At 36.8% G+C, this 22,710-nt stretch overlaps 1 protein-coding gene across 3 annotated transcripts; it reads right to left on the bottom strand.

Annotated features, from left to right (window-relative positions):
* Positions 1 to 478: 478 nt before the first annotated feature.
* Positions 479 to 20,991, bottom strand: LOC138437817 (C-type lectin domain family 12 member B-like). 3 transcript variants are annotated; one of them, XM_069585747.1, is made up of 7 exons: positions 20,793 to 20,991; positions 18,943 to 19,071; positions 10,366 to 10,464; positions 9,109 to 9,219; positions 5,998 to 6,173; positions 2,415 to 2,523; positions 479 to 1,056 (listed from the first exon to the last, which is right to left on the bottom strand). In XM_069585747.1, the coding sequence occupies exons 1-7, from the start codon at positions 20,878 to 20,880 to the stop codon at positions 1,016 to 1,018; spliced, it is 753 nt and encodes a 250-aa protein (XP_069441848.1). In that variant the 5' UTR covers positions 20,881 to 20,991; the 3' UTR covers positions 479 to 1,015. The 3 variants fall into 3 exon arrangements, with proteins under 3 accessions (XP_069441848.1, XP_069441849.1, XP_069441850.1); XM_069585748.1 differs by having other exon boundaries at positions 18,970 to 19,071; XM_069585749.1 differs by lacking the exon at positions 18,943 to 19,071.
* Positions 20,992 to 22,710: the final 1,719 nt, after the last annotated feature.

Genomic DNA, 22,710 nt, shown 5'->3' with positions numbered 1-22,710 from the left:
CTTGTGAAAATTTGCTGTCTATCATTAAATGTAGCATCATTAATCCAGTCAAAGGGTCAAGGAATTATCTCATCTTTTAAGATCTTTCATGTTTGATGGACATTTGGACAGACTATTGATAATATAATTATAATGCAATCAAAAACTCTCTAGCTGAGTTTCAGAAATCTGACATAAAGCATCTAGCTGAAAATACTCAAATATCCTGTCAGAAGAAGTGAATAACATGTTTATAGCATGACAGGAAATTTTACCAAATTGTACAAATAATAATCTAAATACAGTTATGAAAGAAATCCCTCACTTTGGGAATATTGACTCTACCATCATTTTAGAGAGTCTCAATATGCAGTCAGAGGAACTTAGTGAAGAAAGTTCATTAACAAATGTAGTTGCATGAAGAAAATGATGCTGACACTCTCTAAAGGAAGTGATGCGAGCAAAACAAAACAAAACAAAACACAAAAAAACTTCACAATTAAAGGAACTGTTGGAAATATTTCATGTCTTTGAGCACAGAAAGGATATAACAATAAAAGCTTATCCCAACTTAGAAAGGAGTGTAACAATTTCTTCAGTATAGAAAAGATATTCCATCTGCATAATAAAGTGTATTGAAAGAAGTTGTAGCCCTGTTTATACTACTCTTGATAAACAAAATAAACCACTTTAATTCTCAACGTTTCTAATATTTCAAATTAAATTTGGACAAGATAATATCAATTTTATTAAAAAAAAACTTTTCCTGTATAATTATAATCAACTGAAGCTGATTTTTAATGTTTTTACAAAAGGTTTTAAAGGTCACAAATCAATCAAATTTACTCCACTTGTTTCTAAGATTGTTTTTGCATAGTTTCAGCTTACACAGTCATTTCTATATCCTAAGCTATTATAAGTGCTTGCATTTACATAAGGTTGAGAATTTGGTACATCTACTTTGTTTTCACAGGTATAATAACTACTAGAGTCATTAGATTTCCAATTGTTAAATTTCCATTGGACATTGCATGCTTCACTGTTTTGGCACTTGAAATACTTCTGGAGGTACCAAACCTGGAACAAAAAGATAAATAAAAATGAGTCCTGTGCTTTATCTTGAAAAACAATTACCTCATAAATATAAACTCTTATTTCCAAAACTTATTCTTTTCTTGTTAAATCATTTTAGTTAAGAGAGAAGAAAGTGACAATAGCTCTGGTGATTCTTTATACTATTGTTAGAATTCTCTAATGCCCTCAACTTTCTTGGACTCAAAACTACCTCTGGTCTATCTATTACCACTTTTTATTTTTTACTATCATCTGTTAGAATTTTTTAAATTATTTTTTATTGAAGTACAATTGTTCCACAGGGCTTCCCAGGGGGCGCTAGTGATAAAGAACCTGCTTGCCAATGCAGAAGACATAAGGGTTTGATCCCTGGGTTGGAAAGATCCCTGGAGAGGGGAATGGCAGCCCACTCCAGTATTCTTGCCTGGGAAATCCCATGGACTAAGGAGGCTGGTGAGCTACAGTCCATAGGATCATAGAGTCAGATATAACTGAAGCGACTTAGCATAGCATAATTGCTTTACAATGATGTGTTAATTACTACTGTATTTGGATATTGGCATTGATTATTCAATCCCTTATACTATGTATAAAATAAATTATTAATGAGAACCTACTATATAGCACTTGGATCTCTACTCAGTGCTTGGTGAAGAACTAAATGGGAACAGAATCCAAAAAAAGAGGGGATATATGTGTCTGTTACCAATTTTACCCAAGAGTTCATTGAGTAACCTTGGTCTTCCCAGGACACTATTGAGTTATCTCGGTATAATTATCAATAGTGCCTCATTTCAGTCTCAAAATCATATGGTCAATAAACCAATCGTATGACCAATAAATCAAATAGTCATCTGGATTATAGTTCACTTAAAATATTGTTATAACCTTCCTTTAGTAAAGTATATAAGCTCATATTATTTACTTTAACAATGTGAAGTACTAGAAACAAAGCAGAATTTCTTGGCTCCAAGGAGATAATTTATTTTTTATTACACTGGATAATATCCCTGACCCTGAATTGACTTTGTCCTTATACCTTGTCTCCATTCCTTAGGGTCCTAGGAAAGCATGACACAGTCATGTGAAATAAAGGCAGGGAAGTGTAGCAACACTTCTGAATTTCTTCCTCCAGTGCTCTCAATTCCAAGGAATTTCTGTATAGAATAGATTTTTTTTTTTTTTTTTTTTGCAAAAAAAGAATTGCCTAAGTTACAGAGAAAAGCTTCCAGGATATCCTTCCTTCCCTTTGTACATCTTTGACCATGTATGGAGGGTGACTGTCAGAGAAACATCAACAAAATTAGCACACCAGATATTCCTTTATTATTGACAAAAAAGGAAGAAAGAGGTTAACTCACAAGTCAAAATGGAAATATCTGAAACATTCCTTGCTGTCTGATTTGTGTTGTTGGAAACAGAATTCAGAAGCGTCTGGAAGATATGTACTGGATGACATCTAATGAACATCTATAAACAAAGGAAACATCAGTTACTTTGAATGACTTGGAGCTAATTCAAGTGCAACAGAAATAAGTTCATGTCATCAAAATTCCATTCAACATTCATGTTACTGCTCCTTTGTTCATTGTCCCCTTACCCTCAGTGGGATTTGAAGACCTTCTCTATTCTTCTCAAGTGTTCTATTTAACACCACTACTACACTCTTAACAGTTAGCAGGTGATAGGTGAAAACAAGTCATCATGTAACCCATCATGTAGACATCTGCAGAGGTTCTAATTTTCTGTATTCACCATAGAACAGAATCACATTCATTCAACCTTTCCCATGAGACCTCCCAATTCTTTTCCATTACCTGTCTTTATGTACTTTTTTTTCCCTCTCTCTCTTTTTTAAGTTATGAAAGTATGATAACACATTCACATGAGACTTGGAAAATATAGAACAAAGTTATATATGGTTCCACTATGTGTGCGCATATATGTGCGCTCAATTGTGTTGGACCCTTTACAAGCTCATGGACTGCAGCCCTCCAGGCTCCTCTGTCTGTGGGATTTCCCAGACAAGAATACTGGAGTGGGTTATCATTTCCTCCTTGAGGGGATCTTCCCCACCCAAGGAGAGAACCCATGTCTCTTGCATCTGCTGCACTGGCAGGCAGATTCTTTACCAACTGAGCTACCAGGGAAGCCCTTGGTTCCACTATATATTACAATTATTACTTTTTAAAAAATGTACATTACCATATGTAAAATAGATAACCATTGTGACTCTGATGCATGAAGCAGGACACCCAAAGCCAGTGCTCTGGGACAACCCAGAGGGATAGTGTGGGGAGGGAGGAGGGATCGGGATTCAGGATGGGGAGGACACATGTATACCTGTGGCTGATTCACACTGACGTATGGCAAAAAACATCAAAATATTGTTAAGTAATTATTCTCCAATTAATTTTTAAAAAAGAATCCTGAAAAATTTTGGAAATTGAAAAAAATACAATTTTTTAAGTAAATGAAGATTTTCAGTGGAAGTTTCAATATCAAACTCTCAAAAATTAATAGAATGAATATATAGAAAAGTAGAAGGATATAGTAGACCTGAAAAGTACCATGAACCAAGTCAACATAATTAAGATTTATACAATTTTCACCCAACCGTTGTCTATCCTACTCTTTTAATTTTTCCCTCCTCACTGGGCCCTATGCTGAGCTAAGTCACAGTATCTTTAAAACTTTCCCTGGCATCATGAGTTTTCTCTTGAGATATAAAAGTTATTTTATCTTGCATTAACTTCCAAGATTCTTAAGAGGAAATCTGGAGTTTAAGCTTTGTTTTCATGCTTCTTCCTCATTCAGATTTCAGCTGGTCTCTAACTATCCTCTTTGAGGTCTGACATATACTACAACATGGATGAGCCTTGAGGACATTATGGTAAGTGAAATAAGCAGTCACAGGAAAACAAATATGATATGATTTATTTGAATGTAAAGTTAAATGTAAAATTCATTTATTGACTATTACCCTAGTCAAATTCACAGAAATAAAGAGTGGAATCAGGCTTGCCAGGAGGCAGAGGAAGGAGAAATCGAGGAGTTCTTTAGTGAGTACGGTGTTTCAGTTTTGCAACATGAAAAGAGCTCCAGAGATTGGTGGCATAGCGTTGGGAATGTACTGTACACTTAAAATTGGTTAAGCCAGGAGATTTAATGTTATTTATTGTTGTTTAGTTGTTAAGTTGTGTCCAATTCTTTGTGGCTCCATGGACTGTAGCCCTCCAGTCTCGTCTGTCCATGGGATGCCCCAGGCAAGAATACTGGAGTAAGTTACCATTTCTTCTCCAAATGTTATGCATATTTTACCACAATTAAAAAAATTTTTTTAATTGGATGACAGGAGTGTAACCAAGGTAACCCTAAAAGTGAAAGTCTCTGGAAGCCCAAAACTTTGAAACTTCCTTCTTTAAGGAAAAACCAGCTCGGAAGAATGATCTCTGACAAGAAGTGAGTAGCAGTGAGATAAGGTAATTACTGAAAAGACCTCAAAATCACTCAGTAAGGAAGCCATTAATGGCACACATCTATTCTTTTCTTCCAGTTTGAAAGCTATGCTTTTCATTTTTTATAAATGCAGCGTCATAATTGCAGTTAGATAATGATTTGCATAATTTTTGATTTATTATTTCAATCAACCTTAGTTTAAAAGCTTTATTACATGTATCACTCATATTACCAGCATTCAGTCCACATTGCAGACCTTAGTAAACACTTAAGAAGTACTTGTGTGAAATGTTATCAATATTTCACCCAAATTACCTATTGCATGAAAAATACCCCTGTCAGAGTCATCTTTAAATTGTCAACTAATTGTTTTTAGACATACTTCAGTCTTTGGAGATAAGCAGACTAGGTTTTTAGCTTACTTTCTGCTTCTTATTGCTCATGTGACCTTAAGAAATTTATTTATTCTCTATGAATTTCAGTTTTTGAATCTTAAATTTAGGAATAATGTATAGAGCCTGTTTGGAGGTTAAGTAAAACATCAGCTAGAAGGCATGATGCCATGGGAACTAACAAAGAAAGAGTTTCAAGAATAATGCAGTTAACAGTGAAAAACCTCAAAAAGTTTAAATAATGCATTAAGAGTAGTGACAAAAACTATTTACTATATGCCTATAATGAGCCACATACTCGAAACCTGAGTTGGATTAATCAGGTTCAAAAGAGACAGAATAATAATCCAGGTAGCAAAACCAGAAAGGGCAAAAGTCACTGAGACATTTGACCACATTCAGGTTAATGCTGAGGACAAAATCTTTTGGATTGGGGCTTGCTGTGTGTTATAAGAAAACGAACAAGTAGATTGTTCTGGATAGTAGGGAGTTGGGAGTTTGGTATTTTTGCTACAGTCAAATATTAAGAAAAACAACAACAGAAAAATAATCATGAGCATAACTTGATCTGATTTTTCTGTATTTTAACTTAAGTAAGATCAAGTAATATGTGAGGATAAGCTAGATAATTTACATGATTGTACCAAGTGGCTTATAGTCCAGAGAATGACTTTTTATCAGTGGACAACAATTCTAAGGGGGAAGAGAATCCTGTAATTTAATCTGTAGCAGTGATTATTTAAAATATACCTCACAATTGGAAATAAATAATTACCCACTCCTTCCTGACTCTATAAAAAATAAAAAAATAAAAAAAACAGAAATCACGGGTAACAAGAAATAACAAAGAAATAGACTTCCATAGTTTACCATATGAACCAGCAACTCTAATCACTGTAGATCCTTGCTTTCTGAACCTGTGATATAGGAATTTTCCAATGTCTCCACTCAGATGCAGAGAGCAAAAGTGAAGGGCATGAAAGCCATTTATCAGGAACAGCCAAGAATTAATGTTCTTACCCAAACTCTCCTTGCCTGTACTTTAACAATACCAAGAAATAGCTGCAGACATACCACAGATCATACCACAAACCTTGGTTCTATTCCTATTTTTCACACCATCCATATTCATCAGGGAGGAGTGATTCTTCTCACAGTCGCTGTTGCACATATTGCAAATTATTTTGGTAGAAAAGTTATAGCAGTTACTTCCATACTGTATCCATATCTCTGAACATAAGTGAGGTCGCAGGTCTGAATAAGGAAAGTCTATAAAGATATGATACATACACACATATGCATGACAGGTATGCACAGATATAGTACAAATTAGCATATACATCAGAATTTCTAAATATTTGTATTATACATTCCAATGATTAACAGGAGTTATATTTTGAAAGAGATGATTGCTTAAAATATGAGAGAAGGAAAAGAACACAGCCTGAGATGAAACAGATTTGGATCTGGAGCAATCTGAAGATTAAAGAAAAATCATGGCTATAGAGGGAAAAAATAATGAAGGGATTATTCAAAGCACTCAGAAAAAACTTCAGAATGTTTTGTTTGCTGCAAAAAAATTTTAAAAAAGCAAGACCTTAGTCCGTATCTATTCTGATACTTACCACCTCAATGTTTTCAGTGATATTTCTATAAGACTCTTCTCTAAATGATTCAAATAGATTTCAGGTTGAACCCAAGTTCTTCCCATTATTTATAGGAACCCTCATGGCACTCCAGTTTTAACTCTTAATCCACTTAGTTTCCTGTCATCTATTTATCTTGAAAATCTTGAATTTTTCTTGAGAATGCCTTGCTATCTCATTACTTTTATGGAAACATGCATCCAATCCCTGCATTAAATATTGTACCCCATTCAGTCTGACCTGTTTCCTCCAGCTGTATGGTTTCTTGAGCTATGTGTTCATGTTTATGTACACTTATTACACTGAATTATAATTTTTCTGTTTACTTCTCTGCTTCTCCTGTCATACTCAAGATGAGAAATTGTTGTAACTGTTATACCAAAAAAAAATTATATTCTCTAGGTTTCCCAGGTGCTTGACATATGGTGCACAGTGCATCTTTTTGATGAAAGAAGATAAGAAGTTAAGAGAGAGAGGAAGAAAATCAGTGACATTTATGCAATTTTCAGGAGAGGAAAGGATATAGTTAATCTCTAAAAATATTGAGTGAGCTATCTGGCAAGGCCTTGGTTTCTACTATCATTGTTGACACCATACTTTATATCCAATTTAATTTCAACAGGAAAGTTGCCTGTTCATCACTCCTCCCTGGTCTTCCACTCTTAAAATATATGTATAAATATAGCTGATTCACTTTGTTGTACAGCAGAAACTAAAACATTGTAAAACAATTATATTACAACAAAAATTTTAAGAACTAAAGTAGAGGGCAAAAAAAAAAAAAGTATTCAGATAGAGTTCTCACTTCTAGAGAGATCTAATGGAAAAACTATCTTCTTTATTTTTTATCCTCTTTAAAATAACAATAGAGGCAATCCACACTAGCCATCACTTCCTTTCTTGAGTATCAACAGAGAAGCAAAAATCCTAGGGTATATAGAAGCACCAGGACATGAAAGGAGAAGGTGATGGCACCCCATTCCGGTACTCTTGCCTGGAAAATCCCATGGACCGAGGAGCCTGGTAGGCTGCAGTCCATGGGGTTGCTAGGAATCAGACACGACTGAGTGCCTTCGCTTTCACTTTTCACCTTTCACTTCCATGCATTGGAGAAGGAAATGGCAACCCACTCCAGTATTCTTGCCTGGAGAATCCCAGGGACTGGGGAGACTTGTGGGCTGCCATCTATGGGGTTGCACAGAGTCGGACACAACTGAAGTGATTTAGCAGCGGCAGCAGCAGCACATGAAAGAGAATTCTCATGCTTAAAGGAAAAGAAAAGGAAAAACTGCCTCCTCCTTCAAAAAAAAAAAAAAAAAAGACTGATATTTTAAAATGTATCTGTAATCAATTTACTAAGATATCTCCAAAAGATAGTATATACATAAGGTAAGAATAGGATGCTACAAAAAAAAAAAAAAAACCTCTTAAAAATCATTCAAAAATATGATAGCCAAAAAATAATCAATAGATTAAAAAGTAAAATTTAAGAAATCTTCCAGAATCTAATGCTAAAATAAACAGAAAATACAAAGAAAAGATGATAATCTGTAAATCTGAACATCCAAAAGAGAGAAGTCATGGAAAGAACAGAGGAAATGAAGAGAAATGAAAAATAAACTATAAGGAATAGCACATATATTCCCTAAATTTGAAGGCCCTAAACTTTCAGATTGAGAAGACTGTAGCACACCAGGCTCTCTTGTCCTTCACTATCTCCTGGAGTTTTTTCAAACTCATGTCCACTGAGTTGGTGATTTTATCTAACCAGCTCATCCTCTGCAGCCCTTTCCTCCTTTTGCCTCCAATCTTTCCCAGCAAAAGAATCTTTTCCAATGAGTCAGCTCTTCGCATCAGGTGGTCAAAGTATTGGAGCATCAGCATTAGTTCTTCCAAAACACTCATACCCAAGAAAAACCCTAAATGTCAGGAACCCAGCAGCTAAAGTTGGGTCATTTTTATAAAATGAAAATTATACTGGAGACAGACTTATTAACAACATTGTTTTCCAGAGACAATGAAGTAATTCCCACAATATTGTCTAAGATGTGAATTTTTAGCCACAAAATTTATAGCTAGCTAAGTTAAAGACTTATTTCAGACATATGAGAACACAGAATATTTATCTTCCATATACCCAGCTAAACACCATCACAGCTAAACTCCATTAAAATGTTTAAATGTCAGTGCTAAAGAAGGAAGAAAGAAGGGATTTAAGAAAACCTAGTCTAAGGAGAGAGAAGGCGAATCATTTGAAAAAAAAAAAAACACCATATAAAGAAACTAAGTACATAAAGATGAAAATGCTTATTTACCAGAAGAATCTACACATGTTTACCATATGTTAATGTTTTTTCTTTAATTTTGTAAATATTTCAGGACTTTGAACACAATGAAAAAGAAGGGAGAAAACTGGGGAAAACTATGTTACTGATAACTCTGAAACAGAAAGATCTTTCACTTTGATTTTCCTTCTGCTTTAACTCTTCAAAGTACTTAGAAGTAAAGTTATTCAACACTTTAGTGTGTATTCTAACATATTAAAATGATGTGCTCACCTGAGACAGTTGTAGGCATATCTGTGGGTAATGTGGTTGTTTCCACACGTTCTGTTACGTTCAGTTGTACATCATAAACTGTCTTGCTGTTAAAAATGAGCTTGTAGTAATCTATAATTCATATCAGGAGATTAATAACTTTCACATAGACTCTTCCAATAAATTATACTACTAACACAGCAGTTATTTAAAAATTTAATAGAAAGCACATTTTAAAATGATAGCTACATAAGAGTAGAATATCAACTTTACATACTTTTAAGATTAACATTTATTTGAAATAATGTTTGATGTTACTCAACAGAGTACTAGTTCTTATATAAGGAAATGCCCAAATAAGTTTAAAAATATGGGACAAAAAGTGTCTATGTCATGCAGAGATTTCAAAATAAAAGACTGTAATTCAATAGTTAGGTTTTAAAAATGCAAACCCCACTTTTGAGACCAAGAGTCACCAGAATACATTGGTGAGGCTACATGTTGTAACTTTAAGTTTCTTGGAGAGAAATAACCATACTTTATGGATATAGAATTAGTAAATACTAGCCTCAGAATTAAAAAAATAAGAATTACAGAAATCATGTATCTAAGAATATCAGAAGATTCAAAAAACATATATATCCATTTTGTGGATTATTAAACAAAACCTGTCTTTTCTACATGACTGATACTAGTTTTCTTGCCAGCCCTTAATCATAATAGAATCTTTATGAGAAGACTTATGAAGTTTTATGAGATTTAGAAGATTTAGAAGTTTCATGAGAATTAAATGAGAAACAATCACGAAGAATGGACACAAAGAAACAATTGCTATAATCATCCTCTGTTTCCTTAGAATGCCTTTGTACCCACTCTTGCAGGAGGAAAGGGAAAGGGAATAAATGTTTCCCAATGTCATCCAGGCTTGAGAAGAGATACTTCAAAAATGTCATGAAAATGAAGAATTTATTTCTAATAAGTGGACTCCTCATGAAAACTCTCAGAGTATAAATCAGTATACTGATTTCAGTTGCATTAATTGTATAACTTTTAGAAACATAGGCTTTACATTACTCTCTACAGCACTGGTTGCACTGAAGGAATCTGATATTGAAATAGCCTAAAAAGAATGACTAGTGTTACATGGTCACACAGAAATAAAACCTGTTTTCCTCTGTTTATCTGGGAGTTTTATATGGGTATGTCTCAGGATTTGGAGTCATTTGCAATATGCCTAAGAAAAGTAAGGGACAGCCTCAGAGAAAAGTGAACACTTACACATCAAGCCCAGGGCTCCCAGTCCAGCCAGTATCACCAGGTTCAACAACAGTGAAACACAAGCAATAGGGTACCACACCTTTGATGGAGCGCTGTGTCCTGTGAGGAGAATGACAAGAAGTCAAGCATTTCATGTTACTTCCTCTTTCTTTAACTCCCTCCAACTCCTGCTCTTCTATAAATAGTGGCATCAGACTTACTCTAAAGTTTAATTTTAAAAATTGCTTGCAAAGTCAATGAGACCTCATTTATATTAGGCTGACATAAATACACCTGTACATTCACATCTGACACTAAAAACACAGAATTTTATATAAATGTGATTGTATGATATATTCTAGATATTTTATGAACACTCACTTATATTTTAGCAGTTTTTCCTCACTAACTTCTTAGTCTTTTCCTCATTGATCTACCTTCCTGTCTCCAGGTAATTAATGCTAACCAGCTGCTGGGTGTTCTTTTAATTGGAATATAGTTGCTTTACAATGTTGTGATAGTTTCTGCTATACAACAACGTGAATCAGTTATGAGTATACATATATCCTCTCCCTCTTAAACTTCCCTTCCAGCCCCTTGCCCCCATCTAGTTCATCACAGAGCTCTGGGCTGAGTCCAGGATAGTTTTGAAATCTGCTATTTAATATAATTGCTAATTCTTTCTCTTATGATTGATTTTTTCCAAGTAATCTATTTAATATGTTAGTAGAAAAATCCACTCTCCAACCCAAACTTTTATAATGCTTTCATTCCCTCACTGCTTTTCTCCCTAACTCTAGGTTATACGGTGAGAGTTTATTAAAAATGATTCTAGGGGATGATAAACTTTCTCTTACAATATATCTGTTTCATTGAAAGATTGTTTAGCACTTTTATTGTTGCAATTTTCATAGTCATGCCATTATCAGCTATTGCTTTTTTGCACGCCTCTAAATGTCCCCTTAATTAATCATGGGACTGAAAATTTTCTTGAGTATTTCTCAAATGGAGTATATGATGTTTTTTAAATTTTTTCTAAAATGGATAAATTGTATCTTTTTTGATTTTAGGTTAAATGAATTGCAGCCAAAGATGAAGAAACTCTATAAGTCAACAAAAACAAGACCAGGAGCTGACTGTGGCTCAGATCATGAACTCCTTATTGCCAATTCAGACTCAAATTGAAGAAAGTGGGGTAAACCACTAGACCATTCAGGTATGACCTAAATCAAATCCTTTATGATTATATAGTGGAAGTGAGAAATACACATTTAAGGGACTAGATCTGATAGATAGAGTGCCTGATGAATTATGGATGGAGGTTCGTGACATTGTACGGGAGACAGGGATCAAGACAATCCCCATGGAAAAGAAATGCAAAAAAGCAAAATGGCTGTCTGGGGAGGCCTTACAAATAGCTGTGAGAAGAAGAGAAGTGAAAAGCAAAGGAGAAAAGGAAAAATATAAGCATCTGAATGCAGAGTTCCAAAGAATAGCAAGGAGAGATAAGAAAGCCTTCCTCAGCGATCAATGCAAACAAATAGAGAAAAACAACAGAATGGGAAAGACAAGAGATCTCCTCAAGAAAATTAGAGATACCAAGGGAACATTTCATGCAAAGATGGGCTTGATAAAGGACAAAAATGGTATGGACCTAACAGAAGCAGAAGATATTAAGAAGTGGCAAGAAAACACAGAAGAAATGTACAAAAAATATCTTCACAACCCAGATAATCACGATGGTGTGATCACTCACCTAGAGCCAGACATCCTGGAATGTGAAGTCAAGTGGGCCTTAGAAAGCATCACTATAAACAAAGCTAGTGGAGGTGATGGAATTCCAGTTGAGCTGTTTCAAATCCTGAAGATGATGCTGTGAAAGTGTTGCACTCAATATGCCAGCAAATTTGGAAATCTCAGCAGTGGCCACAGGACTGGAAAAGGTCAGTTTTCATTCCAATCCCAAAGAAAGGCAATGCCAAAGAATGCTCAAACTACCACACAATTGCACTCATCTCACATGCTAGTAAGGTAATGCTCAAAATTCTCCAAGCCAGGCTTCAATAGTACGTGAACCATAAAGTTCCAGATGTTCAAGTTGGTTTTAGAAAAGGCAGAGGAACCAGAGATCAAATTGCCAACATCCGCTGGATCATGGAAAAAGCAAGAGAGTTTCAGGAAAAAAAAAAAAAAAAACCATCAATGTCTGCTTTTTTGACTACGCCAAAGCCTTTGACTCTGTGGATCACAATAAACTGTGGAAAATCCTGAGAGAAATGGGAATACCATACCACCTGACCTGCCTCTTGAGAAACCTGTATGCAGGTCAGGAAGCAACAGTTAGAAATGGACATGAAACAACACACTGGTTCCAGATAGGAAAAGGAGTACATCAGGGCTGTATATTGTCACCCTGCTTATTTAACTTCTATGCAGAGTACATCATGAGAAACGCTGGGCTGGAAGAAGCACAAGCTGGAATCAAGATTGCCGAGAAAAATATCAATAACCTCAGATATGCAGATGACATCACCCTTATGGCAGAAAGTGAAGAGGAACTAAAAAGCCTCTTGATGAAAGTGAAAAAGGATAGTGAAAAAGTTGACTTAAAGCTCAACATTCAGAAAACGAAGATCATGGCATCTGGTCCCATCACTTCATGGGAAATAGATGGGGAAACAGTGGAAACAGTGTCAGAATTTATTTTGGGGGGCTCCAAAATCACTGCAGATGGTGACTGCAACCATGAAATTAAAAGATGCTTATTCCTGGGAAGAAAAGTTATGACCAACCTAGACAGCATATTCAAAAGCAGAGATATTACTTTGCCAACAAAGGTCCATCTAGTCAAGGCTATGGTTTCTCCAGTGGTCATGTATGGATGTGAGAGTTGGACTATAAGAAAAGCTGAGCACCAAAGAATTGATGCTTTTGAACTGTGGTGTTGGAGAAGACTCTTGAAAGTCTCTTGGACTGCAAGGAGGTCCAATCAGTCCCTCCTAAAGGAGATAAGTCTGGGGTGTTCATTGGAAAGAATGATGCTAAAGCTGAAGCTCCAATACTTTGGCCACCTCATGGGAAGAGTTGACTCTTTGGAAAAAAACCCTGATGCTGGAAGGGATTGGGGGCAGGAGGAGAAGGGGACGACAGAGGATGAGATGGTTGGATGGCTTCACTGACTCAATGGACATGAGTCTGAGTGAACTCCGGGAGTTGGTGATGGACAGGGAGGCCTGGCGTGCTGTGATTCATGGGGTTGCAAAGAGTTGAACACAACTGAGCAACTGAACTGAACTGAACTGCAGATATTTTCTTTCCATATCTACTGAATACTAAATAGTAACTGGTTACTTTAATTACTTCCTTGCTTTTATCTATTCTTTTTGTTGTTTATGGAATCTTATTATTTACATTTTAGATTACTTGGTTTTATTATCCAAGTCCATCATGATTTTCATGTCTCTTTATTTTATTTTTTCTGTATGATCTTCTAGGACCTGCAACTGGGCCTTAATGATCATTCTTTCCATTAAAGTCATGTTTTTTTCAAATTGAAAATTTTTAGTGTGATAATTTAACATCATAAGTTATTTCGGTTATCTTTCTCTTGTAGGGATTCTGTTTTACTTGGAGCTGCTTGTAGGGTTTTTCCTTTTCCTCTCATTCTGGGTTTCCTATGGTTCTGTGTTCCATAAATTTAGTAACTTTTATTTGTTTTCCCTTGGCTTTACTGACGTTTAAGATTTGATAACAAGATTTTGAGTACTTTGTGTGTGTGAAGTCACTCAGTTGTGTCCGACTCTTTGTGACTCCATAGACTGTAGCCTACCAGGCTCCTCCATCCATGGGATTTTCCAGGCAAGAGTACTGAAGTGGTTTGCCATTTCCTTCTCCAGAGGATATTCCCCACCCAGGGATCGAACCCAGGTCTCCCACGTTGTAGGCAGACGCTTTACTGGCTGAGCCACCAAGAAGTCACTTTGAGTACTTTGAGAGGCATCAAATCTATGTGTGATGGAATGCACAGGTGTTTCTTTCACTAAGTGCCAATGGAATGCCAGAAAACAAGTCCTTCATTTTATACCCCATAGAAGAAGAAACCTGTTCCTTTGTCTTCTCAGATGCAAAGTCTGAGGCTTTCTATGATTTAGGATTATAGAGGACCTTTTCTGCATTCTTATTTAGTTTCCACACTAACCCTCAGAGGCCAGAAAGATAAGCAAGTCCTCCCAGGACCACATAAGAAGTTGGCACCATCTTTTTTCTACAGAGTCTAATAAATCTCAAGAGACTGAATCCTTCCTAGGCACCAGAGAAACCTGAATCTAAGCCTTTTATTTATGAATCTTCAGGCTCTTAATGAGAGCAATGGTACACAAATCTCTTCTTCATTGGCACCCCATAAGGGTTTGGAGTACATACCATCAATCTGCTGCCTGGTTGCTAGCCCCAACAGTAGCTCCTTACATGGGCTTATGTATTTGCCAATAAGAAATGGGGGGGGGGGGGGGGGAAAGGCAGAATGAAAGTACATTTGAGCTGATTGAAGTGCTAATTAAAATCAGTCTGAAATGAACATTTATAGATGCACCATACCTTTACCTGGATTTTCTCTTAAAACTCCAATAAAATATAGAAAGTAGTTAAAGAAGGCATATAGATTCATAATAACAAAGAAAGGAAACCACAGAAATGGCCTTTGGGAAGGTAGGTAACAGATACAAAAGCTATTACTAACTTTGTAGGCACTTAGAAACTGAAGCAAAGTCAGTAGTGAGGAAACAAAAGTGAGCTGACTCTCGCGTAAGAACCCCAAAGGCTCCTGGTATTTTATCTTTCCAAGTGGAGGTATGGGTGAGTTGAAAACTGAAAAAAATGCCCGAAAGTTGACATAAGATATAGGTATTCCCTCCTATATATTTTTCTCCACTTTTTACAACAGTTACTCTCTCTTACCCATTATAACAGAAGAATGCCCAGGGAGGAGTGCTGGAAGATTTATTCACCTCCAGAATAGTCAACTGGCTCAAGAAGGGGGGAAAAATTCAAATATCAAAAATTGGATTTCTCAGCAAATTGCTTCAGTTCATGAATGCTACTTCAGTTCATCACTTCATAGCAAATAAATGGGGAAACAATGGAATCAGTGACAGACTTTATTTCTTGGGCTCCAAAACCACCGCAGATGGCGACCATACCCATGAAATTAAAAGACACTTGCTCCTTCGAAGAAAAGCTATGACCACCTAGACAGCATATTAAAAAGCAGAGACATTACTTTGCCAACAAAGGTCCAACTAGTCAAAGCTATGGTTTTTCCAGTTATCATATATGGATATGAGATTTGAACTATAAAGAAAGTTGAGCACCTAAGATTTGATGCTCTTGAATTGTGGTGTTGGAGAAGACTCTCGCTGCAAGGAGATCTAACCAGTCAATCCTAAGGAAATCAGTCCTGAATATTCATTGGAAGAACTGATACTGAAACTCCAATACTTTGGCCACCTGATGTGATGAACTGACTCTGAAAAAGACCCTGATGCTGGGGGAAATTGAAGGCAGGAGGAGAAGGGGATGACAGAGGATGAGATGGTTGGATGTTATCACTGACTCAAAGGACAGGATTGAGCAAGCTCCAGGAGTTGGTGATGTACAGGGAAGTATGGCATGCTGAAGTCCATGGGGTCACAAAGAGTTACACATGACTGAGCAACTGAACTGAATTGACTGATGAATGCTACCATTTAGCAAGCCCATCTCACCTACACAAGCTCTCATTAAATCAGTTTAGTACCACACACTTAAGTGAGTATAGACAACCAAGGATCATTTGATATTTGAAGAAAGCAGCCAATATAAGGCTGAAATAGAAAACACAGAAAACAAGAATTTAGGGGAAGCAGAAATAATACAATGAGAACAGTTCAAAAACTCTGTAAATAAACAGACTCTCTTATATGACTGTGTTACTCATTCAGTCACGTCTGACTCTGTGATCCCATGGACTCGCCAGGCTCCTCTGTCCATGGAATTCTCCAGGCAAGAATATAGGAGTGGGTTGCCATTTCCTTCTCCAGGGGATCTTCCTGACCTAGGGATCAAACCCAGATCTCCCTCTTTTCACGCAGATTCTTTACCATTTGAGCCACCAGGGAAGACCTTATAAGGCATGGAAGTATATAAATGTAGAAAACAATTTTGTCAGTTTCTTATATAGTAAACATAAGCCATCCAACCCAGGCTTCTACTCTTAGTTGTTTTCCTTCAAAAATTTATAAAAATAGGTCTCTACAAAGACTTGTATATCTATCAGCTTTATTCATACTAGCTCCAAACTGGAAGCAACTGAAATGTTCATCTACAGATAAGTGAGCTAACAAGGTATGGTGTAGTCACACACTGGAATATTGTTTAGCCATGGAAAGAAATTCACTGCCAATGCATAGCACACAGATGAATCTCAAAAACATTATGTTTACTGAAAGAAGCCAGGCATAGAAGAAGTCACAGTCAATCATTTCATATTATTTGAAACTATTTACATAAAAACTCTTCTCCAGTGGCTCAGATGGTAAAGAATTTGCCTGCAATGTGGGAGACCAGGTTCAATTCCCAGGGTTGGGAAGATCCCCTGGAGAAAGAAATAGCAATCCACTCCAGTATTGCTGCCTGGAGAACCCCATGGATAGAGGAGCCTGGCAGGCTAGAGTCTGTGGAGTCACAAAGAGTTAGACACAACTGAGCAACTACAATGCTGCTGCTCCATAAAACCTCTAGACTTAACAGAATAGTCTAGAATGACAGAAAGTAAAGCATTCTGATTAGCTGGGGCTAAAACTAAGATTGGTGGTGAGGATAAGACGAGGCACACAAGTTGTCTTCTTGTGGTGACAGAAATATTGTAAATATTAATTTTGGTTGGTTGTATGGGTATATATTTTTTAAGTCCAGTCAACCATATGCTTAAGTGGGCATATTATTTTGTATTTAAATTATAATGTTGACTTGAAAGTACAATTATTAAAACCATCAGAGAAGTAAGAAACAATTTTGCATCCACATATAAGAACAGAATGCCATAGAAACAGCCTTTAGAAAACCATAGCAGAAGTTCATTGAAAATAAAATAATACCAGATACATTTTTAATGGAAAAAGATAATTTAAGATCATCCATGAAATATAATAAAGGATAAAATGAAAAATGGAAGGGGAAAAGTCAATGAGGTTTAATATTATAAAAGTTGGAAAGATTCAGAAAAGTACACGAATACTTTGGGGGGATGGATGGAGAAAGTAATTTTAAAAAGCTGATTCTCCATAATTAAAGGTTATGAGTTTATCACCTTTGGTTTGTCTTCCTTCTTTTCTCAAAAAATTTATTTTATTTTATTTTTTGTTGAAGTATAGTTGATTTACAATGCTGTGTCAGTTTCTGGTTATATATATATGTGTGTATATATATGCTGCTGCTGCTGCTGCTGCTGCTGCTGCTGCTGCTGCTGCTGCTGCTGCTGCTGCTGCTGCTGCTGCTGCTGCTGCTGCTGCTGCTGCTAAGTCGCTTCAGTAGTGTCGGACTCTGTGAGACCCCATAGACTGCCTCCCACCAGGCTCTCTGTCCCTGGGATTCTCCAGGCAAGAACACTGGAGTGGGTTGCCATTTCCTTCTCCAGTGCGTGAAAGTGAAGTCGCTCAGTCAAGTCCGACTCTTAGCGACCTCATGGACTCCAGCCTTCCAGGCTCCTCCATCCATGGGATTTCCAGGCAAGAGTACTGGAGTGGGGTGCCATTGCCTTCTCATATATATATATATACACACGTGTATATATGCATGTATACAGATATTAAGATTCTTTTCCATTGTAAGTTATTACAAGATATTGAGTAGAATTCCCTGTGCTATACAGTGGTTCTTATTGGTTACCTATTTATATATAGTAGTGTACATATGTCAATCTTAAATTCCAAATTTATTCTTTCCTCCCTTTCTCCTTTGGTAGCCATAAATTTGTTTTCCATGGCTGTGAGTCTGTTTCTGTTTTGTAGCTAAGTTCCTTTTGTATCATTTTCAGAATCCACGTATAGGTGATATCATATGGTGCATGTCTTTGTCTGACTTCCTTCACTTAGTATTATAATCTCTAGGTCCATCCATTTTGCTGCAAATGGCAATATTTTATTCTTTTTATGGCTTAGTAGTATTCCATTATATATATATATATATATATATATATATATATATATATATATACACACCATATTTTCTTTATCTATTTATCTTTCAGTAGACATTTAGGTTGCTAATATGTCTTGACTATTGTAAATATTGCTATGAACATTGGGGTTACACGTATCTTTTTGAATTACGGTTTTCTCCAGATATATGTCCAGGAGTGGGATTGCTGGATCATATGATAGCCCTATTTTTAGTTTTTAAGGAGCTGCCATACCATTTTCCATAGTGGCTGCATCAATTTACATTCCCACCCACAGTTAGTAGAGTTCCCTTTCTTCCACAACCTCTACAGAAAATATCTTTTATTTTCAAAGGAAATCTTTATTTTTTCTGCCGCAACATCTCCCACTAGGTCCTTCTTACTTTTCTCCTTGCTCCAGTAGGTCTCACCTCTCATAGCTCTGCTCTCAGTCGCCTCAGCTGTGCCCTTGATGCTCCCTGCTCCAGTTTCAGCTTCACCGCCCAGCTCCAAGTCAGGAGTTTCATGGCTATCTTTTTCAGGAAAGATAAACAGTGGCAATATTTTTAGAAAATCATTCTTTTCTCTAAAATCTTTTTTGCCTTCTAATTATGCAGGTAGTCCTGTGTTCATGGCTTGATTCTGATTCTGATGATAGATTTTTCCAATAGACAAACATGATGTGACCTTTTATAAAAATAAAATTGAAACAGTTTCAGTTCAGTTCAGTCACTCAGTTGTGACCCCATGGACTGCAGCATGCCAGGCTTCCTTGTCCACCACCAACTCCTAGAGCTTACTCAAACTCATGTCCATCGAGTCAGTGAGGCCATCCAAGCACCTAATCCTCTGTTTACTCAGATATATAGAAAAGGATAAAATTGTTACATAAGGAAATACACATTAGAAAATATGTAGCAGAACATAAGGGCTTCCCAGGTGGCATTAATGGTAAAACACCCCCCTGCCAATGCAGGAGACATAAGAGAAGTGGGTTCGATCCCTGGGTTGGGAAGATCCTCTTGAAGGAGGGCATATCAACCCTCTCCAGTTCTCTTGCCTGGAAAATCCCACGAACAGAGGAGCCTGGCACGCTACAGTCCATAGGGTCGCAAAGAATCGGACACGACTGAAGCTACTTAGAACAGCACTGCAGAACATAAATTGCACCTCCAATTTTATAGATACCACCATAGCGGTCTATGGTGTTTGTTGTATGATGAAGACAGAGTATTTTCCCCAAATACATGCAGTTCTTTCATCAGATGTTATAGAGACAGAGAAAATGACTCTTTGGAGGGAAACTAGTCCCGAACACATGATCCACTAACCTGATGCCTCTCTACTCAGAGATTTGTTCACATAGAGGGCTTTTACTTCATTATTTAAATATAAAATATCTCATAGCAATAAGAAATTTCATTGAATATGACTTTCATGTTTCAAAAAAATATCTTCCTACTGCTTCATTGTTATTAACTGTCTGGGAATTAAATTTCTGGATAAAGAAGACTGCACTTTTATTGTGCTGAGATAAGGAGCCTTCAGTCTTACTCTTTTTCAGAAATAAATAAATGTTTAATGCATAATCACTGCCTGGGTGTCCCATGATCCTATGAAACTCATAGCATATACCTATTTCTTATCTTATAGCAATTAAATAAAAATATTGGATAGCTATGTTCACACTATTGCTGTCTTTTTCTTCCTCTAATAGCCTGTATGTAAAGTCATCCTAAAATGTCTAAAAAATATAAGAAATGTTATTTTGGTGGCAACAGCAATCTGAATTTCCAGAGGTTTAGACCACAGTCTTTCTTCACATACTATGATGAACTTTGTTGTTGTCGTTGTATATTCATTAAACCAAGTCTGACTTTCATGCGACCCCATGGACTATAGCCCAGCAGGCTCTCCTGTCCTTGGGATTTCCCAGGGAATAACAGCGGAGTGGGTTGCCATTTCCTTCTCCAGGAGATTTTTCCAATGCAGAGATCAAACCCATGTCTCCTGAGTCTCCTGCACTGACAGACTGATTCTCTACCATTGAGCCATCAGGAAGCCCCAATGATGATGTTTCAAACTAAATAAGATAGGCATAACTAGGCTCTGGCATAGTGACTGATATATGGACTAGTTCTCCAGAATTTAAATCTCAGAAGGGACTAACAGCCTTGAATTGAAGACAGGAGAACCCACCAGTATAGCTGATAACCTCTTCTCTGGTCTTTTTGATCCTCGAGGAGAATCTTACCTGTTCTCTTGAGACTGTGGCTTTCCTGGGGTTCCTTTGTCTTAGGATTTGAAAATTTGAGAGTTGCATAGGTCACTTCTTCAGACATTGTTGAGCAAAGCACAGTTCAGTCACCCAGTGTGCTGTGCCTATCACCTTGAACTCGCAGAAGCCACTCTTAGATGGCCTGTGCATGCAGGGACTGAGTTGACTGATCTATCTTTGTAAAGATCAAGCAAAAGAAGTGGTGTCAGAAAACAGAACTGTTCCCCTGAGAATTTCATAACTGCACTATTCTCACCTCTGTACATCCCTCTTATCTCACTTTTTCTAACTTCCTCCACTGAAACACCAAATTGAAGAAATGACTAAGAGAAAAATGTGGGTTTTAAATATAAACAATCTTCTATTTTTCATCTAGAGGGGAAAACATCTGGATCTCCAGACTCAACACTACCCTATGGAAATACAAATAAACATGTATTTATTTCTGCATGTATAATCAGTTCTTAGAAAGCATGTGCCTGTGAGAACTCTGTTAGAACTGCATGAAGTACATAACCCATTGCTGACTCCCAGAAAACTACCGGTGAGTTAATTCTAATCAAAATTTTTCATTCCATTTTTACGTGATTTTTTTGTGGATTTCAGATTCCTGAGAATTTAAAAGCAAAATATTACTGGATCAAAACAAAAATCAAGAAGAAAAGAACTACAATGAACTACACTAAATATTGTACCTCATCCTCCTTTTTATTTACTTTCAAGAAAAATTGGAGCATTGTGCAATGAACAGAAGATATCTACCACAGAATTTAAAAGAAGAAATAAAAAGAACTGTAAGGAGTAAATTTAGAAAAGTGTTCTGAAAATTGGCTCAAGGAAAAAGGAAATTGCTTTAACCTATAGAGTTTGAACTTTTTAAAAAACAGAATGGTTCAGATCCAATAAGAAATACTCAGAACTCACTGCAATAAGGTATGAATACAGTAAATTTTTCTTCATGATAGAGGGGAGAAACTCCACCAGGAGTTGGGGTGGAGACAGGGATGGGGAGGGAATATGTAGGTAGTATGAACTTTAGTGTTTTATTTAATATTAAGTAAATTGGGAAGTCTCTAGGTCTCATTTGTCTCATTTACTAAAAGATCAACATTCAGAAAACTAAGATCATGGCATCCAGTCCCATCATTTCATGGCAAATAGATGGGGAAACAGTGGAGACAGTGGCTGACTTTATTTTTCTGGGCTCCAAAATCACTGCAGATGATGATTGCAGCCATGAAATTAAAAGATGCTTACTCCTTGGAAGAAAAGTTATGGCCAACCTAGACGGCATATTCAAAAGCAGAGACGTTACTTTGACAACAAAGGTCTGTCTAGTCAAGGCTATGGTTTTTCCAGTGGTCATGTATGGATGGGAGAATTGGACTATGAAGAAAGCTGAATGCTGAAGAATTGATGTTTTTGAACTGTGGTGTTGGAGAAGACTCTTGAGAGTCCCTTGGACTGCAAGGAGATCCAACCAGTCCATCCTAAAGAAGATCAGTCCTAGGTGCTCATTGGAAAGACTGATGTTGAAGCTGAAACTCCAACACTTCGGCCACCTGATGTGAAGAGCTGACTCATTTGAAAAGACCTTGATGCTGGGAAAGATTGAGGCCAGGAGGAGAAGGGGACGACTGCCGGGGTCCAGCCCCGGTGGATCCAGGGTGATTCGAAGGTGGGGACGGAGTCGGCGTCTTTGGAAAAATACATATTTAATCACAGATATAGAGAGATTAGAAATGGATAATGTAGTAGGAAGATTAGTGGAGAAAAAGAGGCTGAATAACTTGGATTATGTGGAATAGCATCCATGCTCCAGATGGGAATTCAGCCAGAAAAACGGGAGCAAGAAAGAAGCGACATGGGGGAATCAGTCTTTCCGGAAACTGAT

The sequence above is a fragment of the Ovis canadensis genome, chromosome 3 (assembly GCF_042477335.2).
Source record: "Ovis canadensis isolate MfBH-ARS-UI-01 breed Bighorn chromosome 3, ARS-UI_OviCan_v2, whole genome shotgun sequence".
Lineage (NCBI taxonomy): Eukaryota > Metazoa > Chordata > Mammalia > Artiodactyla > Bovidae > Ovis > Ovis canadensis.
Note: the sequence above shows the minus strand (reverse complement) of the source record. Positions and strands in the feature narration are given on the sequence as shown.